This window comes from Myotis myotis, unplaced genomic scaffold (genome assembly GCF_014108235.1).
Source record: "Myotis myotis isolate mMyoMyo1 unplaced genomic scaffold, mMyoMyo1.p scaffold_m19_p_4, whole genome shotgun sequence".
In the NCBI taxonomy this organism is placed as follows: Eukaryota; Metazoa; Chordata; class Mammalia; order Chiroptera; family Vespertilionidae; genus Myotis; species Myotis myotis.
The window spans coordinates 37,532,898-37,553,142 of NW_023416346.1; the positions used below are offsets into that span (position 1 = coordinate 37,532,898).

Sequence of the window (20,245 nt, forward strand, 5' to 3'; positions counted from 1 at the left end):
AAGAACCTACAACCAAGATTACTTTATCCAGCAAAGCTATCATTCAGAATAGAAGGTCAGATAAAGAGCTTCACAGATAAGAAAAAGCTAAAGGAGTTCATCACCACCAAACCAGCATTATATGAAATGCTGAAAGGTATTCTTTAAGAAGAGGAAGAAGAAAAAGGAACTCTTACCATTTGCCACAGCATGGGTGGAACTGGAGAGCATTATGCTAAGTGAAATAAGCCAGTCAGAGAAGGATAAATAACACATGATCTCACTCATTCGTGGAATATAATGAACGACATAAACTGATGAACAAGGACTGATCCAGAGATGGAGAGGCATTGATTGGACTGTCGGGCCTTGGAGGGAAGGTAGGAGGGTGGGGGTAAGGGGGAAAGATCAACCAAAGGACTTATATGCAAGCATATAGGCCTAACCAATGGACACAGACAATGGGGGGGGGGGGTGAGGGCATGAACGGGGGGGGGGGGGGGAATGGGTAACGTGGGGATAAGGACACATGTAATAACTTAATCAATAAAAAATATATTAAAAAATAAATAAATTTAATTTTTCAAAATTAAAAAAAAATAATTTGAAGATAGTATAGTAAATGTTGTGGATAGGGATATACAAAGGACAATGGAAATACCTAGGAGGCAGTCAATAAACCTGCCTGGAGGGGTAAGAGAAAGGTACAGGGAAGAGGTGAATTGTGGAAAAAACAAACAAACTTCGTCTTTGTGTATTGCCTATTCTGAGAACAATGCATATGACACTTAAGTCACCAAAGATACCAACTGTGAATGTCCTTCGCTTTTAAAGCCGATAGGAGGTAGTGGATGACGAACTATCTTCCAGTCTTGCCCACCCACCCCTAAGTAGTTACTAGTTTGCATCCCTGATGATCGTTTATGCTGCCCCCTTTGCCTGGAATTGTGTCTTGTTCACCATATCCAGCCCCTTTCACTTGGCCCACCTCTCAGCTTTTAAAATTAAAGTCAAGTAGCAGCTTTACCCATACAGCTCCAAAGTGGAAACCCAGATTTCCATCAACTACTGAATAAACTGCTGATACACACAACATGGATAAATCACAGAAACGTGCTGAGTGAAGGAAACCTCTCACAAAAATACCTACTATATGATTCCATTTATATCAAGTTCTAGAAGAGCCAAATTTGATCTATGGTGGAAAACAACAGTTGCTGCCTCCATAGAAGGGATAGAAGCAGGGATTGATTGGTTAGGAGTAGAAAGGAACTTTCTGTGTTACTGGTAATATTCAATATCTTTGATAGGGGCTTGAGTTAAACAGCTGTAAGTGCTTGTTAAAACTCAGCATACATATACTTATAGTTTGCGTCTTTCATCATTTATCAATTTTATACCAAAAGAAATAAAAAAAGGCAAACAACTATGTCTGGGCTTCCTTAATACCCAGTAAAAATATTGAATTTACTCCATTTTATTAGTTTTGCATCTGTATCCTGGCCCCCATTGGAACTGTAAGCAATTCAATAACAAAGACTATCTTATTGGTCTTTGCTCAGCAGTGAGCACAAGGCCAGGCACACAGTAGTCAAAAGGTTTGTTGACCTAAGTGATAGTGAACTTCATCACCTAGTTTCCTCATTACCAGAGGCCTTGTCTTGGGCTTTACTGCTTCATTTTCTTTTGATGAGCCATTATAGCTCCCAGAATAATATATTTGACCTGGAATTCATCCATGTAAACCAAGCATGTCAAACTCATGGCTCACAATGAATATTTTTGCGGCCCAGCCAATATAACGGTATGTAAGAAACATTTTAAATAAAATTTTCATAACTTAATTTTTACAATATCCTGTTATACATAATTATTAATAACAAAATACGTTCACTAATGACTACTATAACCGGGTTGCATTCATTTCCCTTACGTGCCTTATGCGCAGGCGCACCATTTCTCTCCACTAACACTAGCAGCGAATATTTCAGCAACTGATTGCCACGTCATTAGTCTTGGACTGACTTGTTTGGTGTGCGCAACAGGAAATATTTCGCTTTCGGAGAACAAGAAAAATAGGTTTATTTGTGTTACACTTATTAATTTGTGCAGTTATTCAGCGTCTGGTAAGTTAATGTTCAAGAAAAAATATTTTTATTAAAATGGTCTATTATTGCCCTAGCCAGCTTGGCTCAGTGGATAAAGTGTCAGTCTTCGGACTGAAGGGTCCTGGGTTTGATTCCGGTCAAGGGCACATGCCTGGGTTGCGGGCTCAATCCCCAGTAGGGGGTGTGCAGGAGGCAGCCAATCAATGATTCTCTCTCATCAATGTTTCTCTCTCTCCTTCTCCTTTCCTCTCTGAAACCAATAAAGAAATACATATATTTTTTAAAATGGTCTATTATTTTACCCAGAGGCCCGGTGCACAAATTCATGCACAGGTGGGGTCCAGCTGGCCTGCCCTGATGGGGGCCGGGCTGGCCAGGGGGAGAGACCAATGGGAGGTTGGCCAGCCAGCCCTGCCACCAAGAAGCAGGGCTGGCTAGGTGGAGGGGGCACGGGAGGTTGAGGGGGAGGGGGACTGATAGGCCCCAATTGGGCCAGTATGCATCATCCCGGTCACTTGGCTTTTATATATAGATTCCTCATTTACTTCAGCCCTTCATATTCAGCATGTCTCTATTGAAATAAACATGTTTCTATGAAAATTGAAGCTTTTATTTTCTTGCATAAACTTAAACCTTGTTTATTTGGCCTGTGTTAGTCTTTGAGTTTGTGACATGCTTGATGTAAACCTTTATAAATTCCCTTGGTGGCAGGATATTGAAGACATCTCTTTTGGGTTTTCCCATTCTTCCCCTCTTTCAACTTTAGAAACTATTGATGGGTTCAGATTTAATTTATATTCTCTTTATAGAAACCAACTGGGTAGCATATTAAGCACAATGTTGATTCACACCACTCAAAGAAGGTCCATTTCCTCACCATGGCACAATGAATAATGTGCTATTTTACCTTTATGCAGCTATCTATGCTGTCCGTATGTATCAGTGTCAATGCTCTTGGGACTTAAATTGCAGCCATCACTTACTAGCCATATAACCTTGTCCAAGGTATTTTAACTTTGCTGTGCCTCATTGTTCTCACTGCCTCGTGATTTATTAAGAAAAAAGAGGAGGTAGATTGGGGATTATGACATGTATTATCTATTATCATGATGCTAAATAAGTTACTGCATGGAAACTACTTAAAACAGTGTCCAGCTATTTGCTATCACTTAATATGTTCTATTCTGAATCCCCAATGACAGAAGACTGGTCTTATACTATGATCTACAAACTAGCCTAAATGACCAATGTGCCAGCGTTGCACTACTTTTAATCAGTTTACAATGCAAATCAGAATACAATGCAAATCCTGTTAACACACTGAAGACTGTAAGAGCTTTCAATAAGAGTTCAATTACCAAGTTCTTTTTTCAACTGTTGTCTTTACTTACCTCCATGCACAGCACAAGCTCCTTAACTAAGGGAGATTTAATTTAGACTCAAATACACATTCTCCAGCTCAGCACACCCTGATAGCAACTATTACAAGTTTATTACTAAAATTTTCTTTCTTTCCTTGTTTATCCCACTAGATCTGTGGGAGGGACCGTGTCTATCTTGTTTACTGTTAGATCTCTAACACATGCAGAGCACATTATAGGCACCCAAATGTATCCCAGATGAATGCAGCTATTTTAAAGTGTTTAACCCTTACCAGATAAAAATTAAAGTAATAATGGTCATGGGTTTCTGCTTTAAAGTAATAACCCAATTAGGGATTTAATCTCTTTTTAAAATACATTATTTATGAAAAATGTAAAATGGCAATGTTTTCTATAAATTATTTCTACCCAAACATGTCAAAGGTATGCTAATAGATATACTTTCTAAACCACTTATAACCACCCTTCTCTTTCAATTACAAAAGATAAAACATACAACACACTGTAGGTTTATTTTTATTCAAAAAGTTACTGTCTCAAGACATAAATACAAATCAGAAAACAGTACAATTAGGACAATAGAATGTGGAGGACAACAGGTTAGAGTAATATATAAAACATTTTTAGCTGGTTGAAAACAAAGCTGTAAGAACTGCTTTCACAAAGAAGTACTTCTTTCAAGAATGAGAAAAAAAATCAACTTAGGTTTAAAATCATATATACAGTCCTCTCAGCAGTTCTAGTAAATGCAGTGGTGTGAAAAACAACATAGGCAATACTTTTGCACATAATATTATTCGTTGATGGAAAATCTGTTAGACAAGTCTGGTTTCATCTGTTATTCTCCATGATTTAATAAAATAATTGAATTTCTTTATGATCTTTTAGCTAACCTATGGTTTTTGGCTACCACAGCCCAATGCTTGTTGATTTCTGACTCTAAGAACTGAAGCCTTTTGGTATTCACCCATCTGAAGATATTTCTGTATTGCAAGCATATTAAGGCATGGAATGATTAAAATAATATACCTCAAGAACTGAGAGACGACTGACAAAAGATAGATACACATGTAATATAAGTTAATATTTTGTTTTAAACGATGTCTAGCTGCCTAAGCCTCGCAAAATGAGTTGATGTCAAAATGCCAAGTGGCCACTTTCTGTTTTAAACTAATTTATTTGTGAAAGGACATAAAATGAAGTTTAAAGCTTAGCTTTCAAAGAATATTATGGGTTATGAATTCTATTATCCCATCTAATTTACATACAGAGGAAATGTACTGTAACCTGTTAGAAGTATCTTTAACCTGAAGACTGCTTGCAAAGACAGATAGATAAAACAATATAAAATACAAATTTAAAAATCATTTTAAAGCATGAACACTCATGCTTTTCTATTTTTAAACATTGTTAAACTTTCAATATATTTCTGAAACCTCATAATTTTAAGTTGGAATTTAAAAGTAAGAAAAAACTAAACAAACTGCGCAATTATAAAATCAGCACCAATTTATATATATATATAATTTTATTTAAAATTTAGATCCCTATTCCCACACTCTAATAAGCTGTATAATTTTTTGTTTAGAATTTTTCTGCAAACATACTACAATAAGCTTCTTTTATTTGGAGACAAAATACAGTGGCACTACTGGAAGGAATATCACAACATTACATTTTTATCTTAAAGGACAAGCAAACTTTCAGGGTTGATAATGGTATAAGCATTTTTGAGACTGGTTACCTTCTGGCAGTTCACTGCATCTGGATATTTCTGAAAAGTATAGAGAAGCTCTTGGATTTTAAAAATATCTTAAAATACATTTTAGATGAAAAAATTGTAAAAGTTCTGCTTATAAGTTTACTTTTCTCCACAATTACAATATTTAAAAGAAAGCTTTGTTGATTGATGTTTTAAGCATTTAAATTTAGAATGCTAAAAACAATTCTATCCTATAATTTCAGGGTAGAGAAATAAATGCATCCTTAACTTTATTTCTTGGATATAAACAGAAATCCAGCAGAGGTCATCATTGCTTAGTACACCCAGTAAATAAATGTGAGAGAATTCATGTCTGTACCAAATGTCTCTTCAGATTGTTATATTTTCTTTAAAAAAAGCATGAAATAATTGATTCAAAGGCCAACTAACAGCGCATAAATAAAATATTTACTTTCTAAGAAAACTGTAGCTTATCATCAAATTGTTTACTTGTCCTTTACTTTTTTCAGGCAAACAAAACTGCCCCTCAATGCACTTGATCTTGGTAAGCGTAAGCATGTCATATTCTCCTTAGAGAAAAATCTGTACAGAATTTCACTGTATCTACCACACTTTAAAATTTCCTCTTCCACTTAGAAAATGACTTCACCAGAGATTTAACTGTGTACGGGTATTAAAACATTGACACCCCAAGAACCTAATGAGAGAGAGGGGAAAAAATCTCGTTAAGATTGTCATTCATTTCTTTGTAAAATATATCTATGAATTATTACAATACTAATTAACATTAATTTTAATCGATGCTAATAAAACTACTTTGAAGAATCCCCTTTAGATATGAAATTCTAAAATTAAAATGACCATCAATATATAATGGAATAACACACTTAATCGAGATGCTACTTACCTGAAAAATATAACTAGGAGCAGGAACTATGTCTCAATTATATGTTTATACATACCCCAATGCCTAGATAGTGCCCTAAACATTGCACTCAACACTTGAATGAATAAACAAATGTGCTTCTTGACATATACTTCTGGCACAGGTTTGCTGAAAATAGCATAAGAATGTCTTGCAAACTTGGTTCTTTAATAAAGCATTTGAACATGCAGACCAAATATATCCAAGAATAATACAAATATGTAGAAAGTAGGAAGTTTTCTTTAGAAAATCTGACCTGACTGAAAGGACAGAACTACAACTTTTAAGAAATCAAGTAAGTAAGGTGAAATCTGGGCAACATACTTATATTGATGCCTTCTCTTTTGTACATTCCCAGTTTTCCTGGGAAAAGAACTGAGGTAAAATCTAATAATTACTTGTTACTAACTAAAGAAAAATAAAAGCAGATGAATAGAGCTACTCCCCCTTGTTCATTAAATAAGAACAAGATGTACCTTTGAGCTGTATATACTAAAAGCTAGGCTATTCAATTATAATTCCAGCGCTTACTATGATAATTAAGTAATACTTTTAAAATACTATAATAACCTAGTAAAAACTGATATTAAAAGGCAGAGGTAATGAGTTAAGACTGGGATTACAGAGGACTCTTACTTGTATATTAAATCTCACTTTAGCAAAAGTCACAGAATTCATGAATTGTTTTAATCTGTAGGAACTGTGTATTTTCAGACCAGGAAACCAGTATCTATCTGATTGCAGCCTCCCTGTAGTGAAAAGTTAAGTAAAGTGTTTGGAATCCCCAGTGATGAGAACAAAGAGGATTGATGCACCCCACTTCTTACCTGTCATCACCAAAACCACCACCACTACTACTCATCCTTTGTCCTCCCCTACCCTCCAACAAGGTTCAAGTTTCACCTTTTTTGATTAGAGTCAAAGAGTTTGGGTAGTTAAAATATTTCCACCCAAGAGGCCTTGATGTTTACAGATCCCTTCTAGTTATAACACTCATGACTCTGGGTAAAGGAAAGTCCGATGATCATGAATCAAAGTATAAAATCTTATTAGCAATTCTTAGCACAGGGTGTGTCATGAAGATGAACTCAAGTTCTTTCCAAATAGCGTCTAACTAGAAACCACCAGGACAGATTTTTTTTTTTTTGGGGGGGGGGGTGCAAACTGGGTTATAAGTAGATTCTTGTAGTAGAACATTAACTGAGCTCCATGATACTGAACCATTCTTTTACCAGTATTATACTACAGATATTTGTAATAAGAGAATCTCAACACAGATGAGTAACATTAGTGACACATTCTCTTTTGTGCTGACCTAAACTACACCTGTTTCTGTGTTAAGACTAAAAAACACTTAAACATATATTTAAAAGTATAAACAGCAAGCTTTGGTGTGTTGTGGCAATACTGGCCCACTGGTAACAAAAATCAACCAGTGGTACAATGGGATAAACCAACGTTGTTTCCAGATATAAAACTAACTAAATCATAAATCTATAATCTTATATTAGAACTGGGTATAAAAGAATTTAAGTTCCAATTTTACTATTGTTTTAATGACTCATTTATCACAGGCTTAAGTAAAAACAGCTGTAGACTATTGTATAAAGGGCAAACAGATCTTTGCATTAAAATTTTTTCTATTATATAATTTCTTATTATTGAGACAATATAAGGTAAAATTTAATGTATATTTAAAAATAAACTTTATATATATATATATATATATATATATATATATATGGTCAAAGACTTCTAAAGATACATAAACCTTTAAAGACTGAGCACTCAGTTATGTGACTGCTGCCATCATGTGGAAATACTATAAAACTACAGGCATGGATGCATGTGCTCATTTTCCTATAAACTACTATCCCCTTAGTTATAACATATTCAATAAAAACAAGAATGCCAAAAGTTTTCTATAAATAATTATCAGATTCGTATCTTTGGCCTCACTCAGACTATTTTTTCTAAATGTTAAATGACAAAAATATACAGACATAATTTACAATGCTATTTCATTATTTTAGTAATGTGAATTAAAGACACCTTTTTGCAAATCTAGTAACTAAGAAAACAAATGCCTGAAGTTTTCCTGACTTTAGATAAACACATGGAAAAATAAGGAAGTCTCTAACTGCCCGTATCAATTTTGACTATATTTAATCATTTCAATTTCTAAATTACTTTTCTTGGCGTTTCTTCCAAAATGAGGTCTGATAATAGTTTTGGGAAATACAACAACAGAGACAGCACAATATTTTTTAAAATCAAATGGAACTCAGATTGAATTACTACCCTGACACTAAAGTTGTGTAACACTTAGCAAATCACTGAATCACCTCTTCAGTCCAAGTTTGCTTGGGTGTAAAACTGGGATCCCACCACCTTTCTTACAAGGTTGCTGAGTATAAAAATAAATCATGCCTAGCATAGTGTCAGGCACATAAGCTCTCAAATACTAGCTTCAGCCCTTTTCATTTCAAAAGTGATAGTCAAGGTGGACTATAATATAAACGTGAGGGCAGGGAGACAATCTTATTCACTTTAGCATGAACTTATAGCTCAATAAATTGTTGAACTAATGCATTTCATCATATCTGCTTGAAAAGATTCTTTTACTCATTACAATCACTACCTTCATGTTTTATTTAACGAGTTGGGAAGAAACATACTCCTAGATTATCAGGGAACTATATACTTTAATATGCCTTTAAAACTATAGACTTACGGGCAAGCCTAGGTCTCCTATGCTACTCAGTATGGTCTGCAGATCTGAAGCAATGACAACACTTGCTATAAATGCATAATCTCAGGCCACACTCCCGACCTATTAAAACAGAATCTACATAAGACTTCCAGATAAGTCACATGCACATTAGAGGCTGAGAACACTAATTTAAAAAGGATCCCAGGTGGCTTGTCCAAAGATTTCCTTCTATACCTACTGCTCTATGAGACTGTCTTTTGGCTCAAATAACTGGTCATACTAATATAACATTAGTATGAATTAGTCAAAATTCTTCTAAGAGCTATTTGAAAGTATATTACGAGGTGAGTGAGGGCAAGGAGAGAATGGTAGAAATTGGGCCATAAAAGGCAGGCCTCAGAGGATGAGGTTACCTGAGGTAGTAGTGTTAGGAAGGAACATAAAGTGATATGAAAGGGCACTTAATTGACTTATTTACTTGACAAATAAAACTAAACACCTAATATGCTAGGCAGAATTCAAAATGAATAAAATCATCACTGCCTGGAGTTTAGTCTATTGAGCATTATATCCTATTTCACTACATCAACTTGGTAATTATAAAAGTGTATATACAATGTGTTATAGAAGCTGAGAAAAAAGTACCTATCTGAAGAAGACGGCAAAACTCCTTAGGTAATGTCAGAACTGACTATTAAAGAAGAAATTCAGCAGAAGAGGAAGGGGGGGGCAATTCTGACCCAGAAAAACTTATACAAAGTCACAGAGTCATGAAAGAGCAAAATGTGTATGAGAGGAAGATTTGGTATAGCTGGAGCACAGAATACATATAAGGAAAGGGCCAAGGTTAAGCTGGCAATGGAGCCAGATCACAAAAAGCTTTGTTTGCCAGGCTAAGAAGCCAGAATATTTTTCTTAATATCAGTGGGGGAGGGGGCAGAGAATCAATGAAAGACCTAAAACTATATGTGAGAGAAGAATCCGATTTGCATTTTGGAAAGATGACCCCAAAAGAGAGATAAAGGAAGGGTGTAGCAGCAAGATCAATTTAAAGACTACTGCAATGGTCCAAGTGAAAATTAAGAAGGGCTTGTATGAGCCAAGGCATTGTCAGGGAAAATATGGTGGGGACTGATATAAGAGGTACTTAAAAAATAGAATTGACAATACTTAACAATAACCAATTATCTCAACACCCCCCCACCCTTCACTTTACTATCATTCTGTAAGTTCTATTTTTCACCATGCCTTCAGATGATGATGATGATTCCTCTCATTCATCCTATTCATCCATAAATGCCAAGGAAATCTTTCTGAAACACAATTCTGATGCCACTCCCTCATTCAAAATTCTTCAATGGCTACTCTAGCCTAAAGAAAATTCCAAATTCCTTAACGCAAGTCCCATTTGGCCAGGGATTCAAAGGCACTTAAATCTGTCCCCACTATTGCACCACCCTGCTCTGGAAATCACTCCTGCCTGCCTCTTTTCTCCTGTTCCAATTGTTTTTATCCATTCTTGATGTGCTGTCTCAGCTCTCCATCCTCAAACTTAGGGCTGCCTATACTTTTGATTTTGCAATCCTGCAGTACATTTAAATGAAACCTACTGATTCATCCATAATTGAAGCTGGATCAAAGAAATCAGGCTTCAGTTCTGTTCTCTCTCGTCTGTTCTTTGATGGTGGCTAAAGGGGAAAAAAGGAAGAAAGTTGACAATTGTCTTAGCTATAATCCAGAAAATATTGAAATTAATTAGCATTAAATGTTCACATGGAACATGTAGTTGCAATTGTACCTTACAATAATTTAAATACTACATAAACAAACTAAAAAATGTTTAAATAAAAACAAAAGGAACTCATTCATGGAAAATTATCCTAAAAATAGAAAACTGGAAAACTCATTTTTTGTTTTACTTTAAAAATTCCCCTCGAATCATTTTCCTTTAAAGGGACCAGATTACACTACTCTAAAGAGAGACCATTTAATTATTTCTTCCTGTTGCCCAGTCGGTGTGGCTCAGTGGTTGAACCCAGGAGGCCATGGTTCCATTCCAGGTCAGGGCACATGCTCAGGTTGTAGGTTCGATCCCCAGTAGGGGGTGTGCAGGAGGCAGCCAATTGATGATGATTGTGAGTGATGGGTAAAATTAACACTATATATTAATGAAAATATGTGTATTTCATTACACATCGTCGTCCCATGAACCCAGGAGGCCATGGTTCCGTTCCAGGTCAGGGCACATGCCTAGGTTGTAGGTTCGATCCCCAGTAGGGAGTGTGCAGGAGGCAGCCAATTGATGATGTTTCTCTCTCACTGATATTTCTATCGCTCTATCCACCCTTCTCCCCTTTCCTCTCTTTCTAAAATCACTAAAAACTTTTTTTTTTATCTTCCTGTTAAGGAGATTTCATCGTGGTATACCGGGAAGTAGAATCAGAAGACCTGGCTTATAAGTCTCAGCTTTACTAATTACTAGTTTTGTCTCCTTGGATAGGCTAATTGTCTAAGCTTCAGTATCTTCAATCCTTTCAATCTCCCTCACAAAATTGAATGAGACATATGGCAAAATGATGTAGAAGCATTTTGTATACGACAAAGGCCTAATCATAAATACGATGAAATTAATAAAGAGTATACTCTTATATATACTTTAACTTCGAAGTTTAAGTAATTTCATTATCTAATATGAAAATTCATCTCAGTAACTGGATAGTAGCAAGTAAATAATGTAGTTGTGTGTGTTTTTTAATCCTCGCCCAAGGACATTTTTCCATTGATTTTTAAAGAGTGTGGAAGAGAGAGGGAGAGACAGAGATATATCGATGAGAGAAACACATCGATTGGTTGCTTCCTGCATGAGCCGCAACCAGGGTCTGGGCCCAGGAGGCACCTGCAACCCAGGTATGTGCCCTGGACCAGAATAGAACCTGGGACCCTGGGTCCCCAGGCCAATGCTCTATCCACTGAACCAAACCAGCTAGGGCTATAGTTATACTTAATATATATATTTTTAATTTCAGCTAGGAAGGAAGAGAGAGAGAATCATTGACCGGCTGCCTCCTGCATGCCCCACACTGGGGATTGAGCTCGCAACTCGGGCATGTGCCCCCACCAGGAATCAAACCGTGATCTCCTGGTTCATAGGTCGATGCTCAACCACTCAATCACACCAGCTGGGCAATAATATAATTTTAATGATGGTAAATAAATGGAAAATTATAAGGTGATGTGATACTTAACATAATAAATGAAATATATTCTTTAAATCAATCTATTCCTAAATTAACCTGAAAATTAATCATCTTAAACTAAGATCTAATACCCTGACCAATCTCACCCTCCCCTCAAGCCCTTCTCATATACCTGAAGACTTAACTATTTTATTTAATAACTAGAGGCCTGATGCATGAAATTAGTACAAAAGTAGGCCTTCCTTCCCCTGGCTGCTGGTACAGGTTTCCCTCTGGCACTCGGGACCCAGGCTTCCCTCGAAGCCCCAGCTTCGTCTAGAAGGACGGCTGGTCTAATTAGTATATTATGCTTTTATTATTATAGATTTTGCAAAACTTACTTCTCATGGCAAGTATTTCTCTTCTCTAATAAATATCCAACTTAATTTCCAAAGGGTCTAAACTTTGGAAAATCTTACAGAAATCACTAAGTTTCTTACCAAGTCTATATCCATGGTGTCAAAATCCATTCCCTCATTAAGATCTTCAATCCTCCCTTCTGAGGACATCATAACATCTTCAACAATTGGCTCTTCATCATCTTCCATTAGGCTTGCACCACGCCGACTAAAGAAATATAAAACAAGGTCAAGATCTGAACCAATGTTGTGACTATTAATATGTTGGCATCAACTATGTGGCTCTCTATATTCAATTCAAGCATAATGGAAAATGATGGAATTAGAGGTCAGGGAAAATGATTAGGCATTGATCATGTTATCAATGATGTCAAAACCCCAATGTTCGCTTGTCTAAAAATGCTAAGGAGTTATGTTTATTCTACATTACTTCAATACATTTAGCTTAATAGTTCTGATATCCCATATAAAAAGTTCAATGACAATATCCCACATGGGAACAGACAAGATACCTCAAATCCTTTTTGACAGTAGGCAGGGTACAAATTAATAAACAAATATAAAACAGAGACCAGAGAAATAACATTTTCAGAATACACATATTTTCATTAATATATAGTGTTAATTTTTCCCATCACTCACTCATTCACTCAGTACCTAATATACCAGGCTCTCACTCATTCATACAATGCCTATTACATGCCAGGTTTCTACTTTGTCCTATGGATGCAAATTAAAAAAAAAAAAAGATGAATTAAGACATGGTTCCTGCCCTCAAGGAGCTCACAATCTACTATGGGAAACAGATAATTATGACAAAATGTGATACATATATTGCAAGAGAAATATGAATCAATTGCTATAATGATATACTGGAAGAAATTAATTCTGCTTCAGGAAGAAATGAGCAATCTTTATGATGAAAATTAGATTCTGTGTCCTAGGAAACTCTAAGACATACAGAAAAGTAAAAATTAAGACCAAAAATTATGTATGTTATTACATCATTATAAGGAATAAATTCAAATGTTAAGTTAATAAATTAGCCCAAATCAGCATGAGTCTAAGTAATCGTGAAATTGAGGGTAATTTCTTGTTCCCCAGTTTGGCCAATGTTTCCTTCTTTTCTCACTAATTGAAAGATCATAACCCACCTGCCCCCAATCTATTATTTAGCGAACACTTGCTTACAATTGACACAATACTATGTTGAGTCTTAAGTGGAGGCAACTAAAGGGAAAATGTGTGCTTTGTGGACCATGTTATAGAAAACCAGAAATCCATTCTGTATTTCATTTGGAGTGTAAGGAAGATTATATAATATAAACTATTTAAAAATACAGAGAGCTTGGAAGTATTTTCAGTTATAGGGCAAACTATCATTACAGAAAAATTGTTGCAAAACAAAAATATTTTACAGCATCAGGTGATTGACCAATGGTACAACAACCAAAAGATTCTTCCAGTGATAATTATTTAACTGGGATAATCTCTTGTAGTCACTAGGGAAGTTTATCTCTAAGGGGAGTTAAAACAAACTACAAACAAAAGAATAATGATAAATGGTGCTGAGTAATGAGATGCTGTGGAAGATCTTGGGGATTGGTGGAAAGTTTTCAGGGGAGAATTGTGGACCAAATGATTGCTGGTACAATGCCAGAATGTTTGAACTGGTGACTGGTTGGAAGCTAAGAAATTAGCTGTTGAATCCAACATGAAATAAGAACATATATTAAGGAGAATGTGTCCATAGAAAAAAGAATGGGAAAAATAACCAAGTGACTGACTGTATATATTGTATATATCAGCGGTTTTCAACCTGTGGGTCGCGACCCCTCTTTCACCTAAGACCATCGGAAAACACATATATAATTATATATTGTTTTTGTGATTAATCACTATGCTTTGATTATGTTCAATTTGTAACAATGAAATTGGGGGTTACCACAACATGAGGAACTGTATTAAAGGGTCGCGGCATTAGGAAGGTTGAGAACCACTGGTATATATGTTAACGATATTAGACAAGTTGAGATCAGAATATACACATGTGATTTGAGTATACTTTTTTATAGGTTCTTAAGATTGCCACAGATAACTGCAGTGAGTTTAAATAAGATACTACTCGTGGTAAATGATAATTTAAGAAAAACAGGTGAAATTCTCATCATTTAAAAACCAACAAAACAAACTAAAATTTAAAAAGGTAATAATTACCATCTCTCAGTATTAAAACATATACTACATTATGTTACAAATACAAAGCTTTCAAACTCAAAACCATAAATAAAATAATCAGTCATCATATTTTTCCCTTTGGGCCAATCATTTAAAGACTGACATTTCTTTTGAAGCCAAAGCTAATGAAGATTTATAAAAACTCTCATACAGATTCCAGTGAAAACAAAGTATACAAAAGTTAAACTACGCAATTTTTTTGCATTGGACATTTACTCATTCAATGAACATTTACTTAGCACTTTTTATGTGTGAAGCACTGACAAGCATAAAGTGGTCCCTGCCCTTGAGGAGCTCACAGTCTACAGAAAGGGAAAATTCATAAACAAATAACTATAATACAATGTGGTGAATACTACAAGAAATATAAATATCATGCTATAAGAGCATGGATTACCGCATCTTCTTGTAAGGTGATACCTGAGCTTGTTCTTTTATGATGATTTTACCAGTTTCCAGGGAATGGGATATGATACTAAAATATAGGCAGGGGCCATATTTTGAAAGATCTTGCATGCCATGAGCTAAGGACTTTGAACTTATCCTGCAGGCAGTGGGGAGCCATGGAAAGGTTTAAGTAAAAGAGTTACATGATCAGATTTTTATTTTAGAATAGTAATTCTGGATGGTGGTGTGAATGATGGAGTGGTGGTGGAAGGAGTGAGAGGGGGATTTGGTGAGAGGATAAATAGGAGATTTTAAGGGAAGAAAACGAATTAGAAAGCTAATATAATAGTTCAGGTGAGAGATGAGGGCCTGAACTAAGGTGGGGAATCAATTAAGATGTAACAAAACTAAAATTTTAGCTATAATTCTGTGTACCAAAGTAAACAAGGATTCAGATTTAAACTTTTCCAACAGATCAAACTAAGAGTGGTCCTTTAGCTAACTAGTTAATATTTAACTTTAAAAGTTTCTTTTTCTGTTGGAAAGACCAATTTTCAGTTCCTTGATTATTTCAGCTTACTCTAGAGCGTTTGCTGAAATTTTTAGGTAAGGCACACATTAAAATATGTTCAAATGAATTAGTGTACTTCCTAGACTCAGACAATAAGGCACTCTCACTTACATGGCATGCTGAAGATTAGTTCGTAGTTTAACATAGCTCATTGCTGCTCTCTCCTGTTGTTGCCTTGCTTCCTCTTGCTGTCTTTGAGCTAACATCCATGTTACCTGCGTGCTTCAAGGAGAATTTTATTCCTCTTTTAACTTAACTTTTTTTCTATGTAATTAATAAAGTTATAGTACAGAAAATAATCAAATGTACTTACTTATAATCAAGAGGAGTTTGATGATGTTCGGTCTGCATTGGATAGACACCCATGAAGCTATCCTCAGGTCGTAATCTTTTGGGCTCTCTCATAATTGTTGAGGTGAGTTGTGGTGTCTGCATCATAACTGGGGTGTGCAGTGTTTGCTCTCTGCTTAACCACATACTGTCACTACTACTGCTTTCTTCAGCTGAAAAACAAAATCAACAGCAATGAAGTTCAGTCACTAATTTTGACTAATTAGATGTCTAACACAACCTGTTCAGGTCAACAAACACCTGTTTATCATAGGCTAAGTGCTTGGAATAGAGGGATACAAAGTTACTTAAGGTGAAGCTATCCTTACAGTCTAGTTGTGAAGAAAGAAAAAGAAAGACAGCACAGTATGGGAAGTGATAAAAGAGAGGGCAGCACAGGTGGAAGGGGAACAATGAGAGGGATAAGAACCAGCTACCTGCAAGTCATTTCTAACTGGGTGAACTAGGCAGGAGGAAGAACATAGGCAAAAGCACTGAGGCATGAAACAAATGAATTTGATTGTCCCATGGAAATGGTTTTAATCTTTTGTCTAATAATATAAAGGCATAAACTTGTAATTTGTACAAGTTAGATCATACTACTTTACTGATATTTAGCAGTTTTTGACCTACAAAAAAGGCAATTTCATATGACTTAAATTAAGAGTTTGGTACTCCTGGGGTAAGCAGCAAAAGGTAATGCTGAGTGAATAAAGAGGCAGGAATCAATTTATGGAAAGTTTTATAAGCTGTGCTAAGGTGACAGGAACCACTGCTGGAGGTTTTAAGGAATTGATGTGGTGAGTTACATATTTTAGTCAAGTATGTGATGGCAGTACAGAAGGTAGACTTAAGACTTAAGCCAGTTAGGATAATTATGTAGTCCAGGTGAGTTAAAGGTGGGAATGGGAATGGAGATAATAAGAGAATGGTTCCCACTCTATAGTATGTTAACTGCTGAGCAGCCCGAAGAACAACTTCAAGGGGAGCACAAATCCATATGCATGAAGCACTAGACCAGTGGTTCTCAACCTTCCTAATGCCGCGACCCTTTAATACAGTTCCTCATGTTGTGGTGACCCCCAATTTCATTGTTACAAATTGAACATAGTTAAAGCATAATGATTAATCACAAAAACAATATGTAATTATGTGTTTTCCGATGATCTTAGGCGACCCCTGTGAAAGGGTCGTTCGACCCCCAAAGGGATCGCGACCCACATGTTGAGAACCACTGCATTAGACTAAAAAGACCAGGTTTCACACCTGCAGAATCTACTTGTTTTCAAATGTCTGTAGATGCTGTCATCTAGCTATACTAATAAAAGGGTAATATGCAAATTGGTCAGGATGCCCTCACAGTAACAATAGAACAGCAGGCTGCGTGGGGCAACCAGGCCAGCAGGCCAGCAGGGGGTTAGTGAGGGACAACCAAGCGACTGAACAGCAGGCTGAGCAGGGCGACCAGGCCTGCGGGGGGGGGGGGGGGGGGGGGGGGCGCGCAGTTAGGGTTGACCAGGCCAGCAGAGGGGGGCAGTGAGGGGTGACCGGGCCAGTGTGTGTGTGTGTGGGTGGGGGGGGGGTGGCAGTTGGGGGTGACCAGGCTGACAGGGGAGGGGGGCAGGTGGGGGCGACCAGGCCAGCAGGGGAGGCAATTAGGGGCAATCAGGCCAGCAGGCAGAGGTGGTTAGGGGTGATAAGGCTGGCAGAGGGGGCACTTAGGAGTGATCGGGCAGGCAGAAAGGTGAGCAGTTAGCTGCCAGTGGTACCGGATTGTGAGAAGGATGTCCGACTGCCAGTTTAGGCCCAGTCCCCTGAGGGGTCCTGGATTGGAGAAGGTGCAGACTGGGCTGAGGGACCCCCTCCACCACTGCCCCCCCATAGACAAATTTTGTGCACTGAGCCTCTAGTGATTAATAAAAGACAAATTCACATGTAAATGTTATTGAATTCATAGTCATTCTTTGAAAAATCACTAATTTGGGAGGGGAAATTAATAGCACTTGACTGAAAACATTTTATTAGAACATTATATATATTATAAAGAGCTAATATGCTAATTAGACCAAACAGCCGAACAACCTTCCAGACGACCTTCTGGACAAAGCCAGGGCTGTGAGGGCCGAGCCCCTTGCACGAATTTTGTGCATCAGGCCTCTAGTGTGCATATATAGAGATAAGTTTTTAAGGGAAGAGTGCAAAGAAAAATGTGCTAGTAGCTACTACCATAGTAATAAATGGATTAGAAAGAAATTTCACAATTTGCAATATAATCACATCAACCTTTTTTAAGTTCTACTGTGTTTAGGCTCCAACTTTTGTCTTTTAAATTGCACTGACCTGGCCAACCTATCAGTATTTTTTTTGAGAGAGAGAGGAAGGGAGAGATAGAAACATCAATAATGACAGAGAATCACTGATCAGCTGCCTCCTTCATGGCCCCTACTGGGGATCAAGCCTGAAACCTGGGCATGTGTCCTGACTAAGAATTGAACCAGGGACCTCCTGGTTCATGGGTTGAAGTCAACCCACTGAGCCACAGAGGCCAGGCTTTTTCCCCTTTTTTAATCCTCATACAAAGATATGTTTATTGATTTTGGAGAGAGAGAAAGGGGAACAGATGGAGAGAGAGAAATATCAATATGAGAAAGAAACATCAATTGGCTGCCTCCCATATATGCCCTGGCAGGGGATCAAACCTCAACGTAGGTATGTGCCGACTGGAAATTGAACCCGCAACCCTCTTCGGTGTATGGGATAACGCTCCAACCAACTGAGCAACCTGGCCAGGGCCAACCTTTCAGTATTTATTCTTCCTTTTTCAAATTTACTACTGCCTAAATTTCTATGGCTCTCTCTAAAAACCTAAACAAAGAAAGCACTGACTCTTTCTACAAAAACCGAAGTATCCAGTTTGATAATATATCTTTAAGATGTTATATAAATGCCAATTCATACATACACCATCAAGTCTAAGGAAAAGGAGATTTGATGACCCAGCACAAATTTGTAACTATTAACTATTTGTTCAAATAAGAAAAACTTTTAAAGAGTTAGTGATATGCAGGAAACATCATCTTTTAATTCATAACTTTTCTATATTAAAGTAAGGAAAATTTATTTTAACTTCCTATAAAGTATCAGCCCTAACTATTTTAAGCAGTCAGGACTACTGTAAAAGAAATTTCCCTATTGAATGGGATATTGGGACTAAATAACCAACCAAGTATAATCTAACTTGTACAAATTACAAGTTTATGCCTTTATATTATTAGACAAAAGATTAAAACCATTTCCATGGGACAATCATGTTTTAGGCACTATAAACCTGGCAATGCTTAAAAATTATTTGGCAATTTAAAAATATGGCTCCAAAATCTCTACTCCTCACATCAAGAGGTGGGGGATTATATCCCACCCCTTGTATCTGAGCTCTGTGACTGATCAATAAAATATGGTGGAAATTATGTTATGCCAGTTTCTGGTCTTAAGAAACTGGCAGCCCTAACCGGTTTGGCTCAGTGGCCTGCGGACTGAAGGGTCCCAGGTTCGATTCCGGTCAAGGGCATGTACCTTGGTTGCGGGCACATCCCCAGTAGGGGGTGTGCAGGAGGCAGCTGGTCAATGTTTCTCTCTCATCGATGTTTCCAACTCTCTATCCCTCTCCCTTCCTCTCTGTAAAAAAGCAATAAAATATATTTTAAAAAAAGAAGAAGAAAGAAACTGGCAGCTTCCACCTCCTTTCTCTTCAGGCATTTACTCTTGGAGTCCAGTAACGTGGTGTGAGAAAGCCATAAAGCTACATGAAGAGGTCACATGTAGGTGTTCTGGAACACAATCTAGCTGAAGTCCCAGCTGACAGTCAGCATCAGATCCTATATAATAAAGTGTAATATGCAAATCGACCGAACAGTGGAATGTCCAGTCACTATGATGCACACTGACCAACAGGGGGCAAACGCTCAAAGCAGGAGCTGCCGCCTGGTGGTCACTGTGCTCCCATAGGGGGAGCACCGCTCAGCCAGAAGCCGGGCTCACAGGTGGCGAGCGCAGCAGTGGTGGTGGGAGTCTCTCCCACCTCTGCAGTAGGCAGGTGAGAGGGGTCCCAGACTGTGAGAGCCCTAGACAGCGAAACGGATGTTTGACTGCCTGCTTAGGTCTGATCCCTGGGCAAGCGGACATCCGCCAAGGGGTCCCAGACTGCGAGGGAGCACAAGCCGGCCTGAAGGACCTCCCCCCGCCCCAGTGCACACTGGGCCTCTAGTATATCTATAAGTGGAATGCTGCCATACAA

General features: G+C 37.3%; 1 protein-coding gene across 12 annotated transcripts in view; it reads right to left on the reverse strand.

The window, feature by feature from the left end:
- Window positions 1-3,969: 3,969 nt before the first annotated feature.
- Window positions 3,970-20,245, reverse strand: part of STAG2 (stromal antigen 2) — a 156,839-nt gene continuing 140,563 nt past the window's right edge. For 10 of the 12 annotated variants that reach the window (XM_036306017.1, XM_036306020.1, XM_036306028.1 and 7 more), the window contains 5 exons: window positions 15,935-16,124; window positions 15,733-15,843; window positions 12,507-12,633; window positions 10,441-10,518; window positions 5,825-5,889 (listed from right to left, as the gene is read on the reverse strand). In XM_036306017.1, the coding sequence (XP_036161910.1) occupies window positions 5,866-5,889; window positions 10,441-10,518; window positions 12,507-12,633; window positions 15,733-15,843; window positions 15,935-16,124 (530 nt within the window). In that variant the 3' untranslated portion in view covers window positions 5,825-5,865. Of the gene's footprint in view, window positions 5,890-10,440; window positions 10,519-12,506; window positions 12,634-15,732; window positions 15,844-15,934; window positions 16,125-20,245 lie in introns of all 12 variants that reach the window. The other 2 variants (XM_036306018.1, XM_036306024.1) reach the window with 2 other exon arrangements.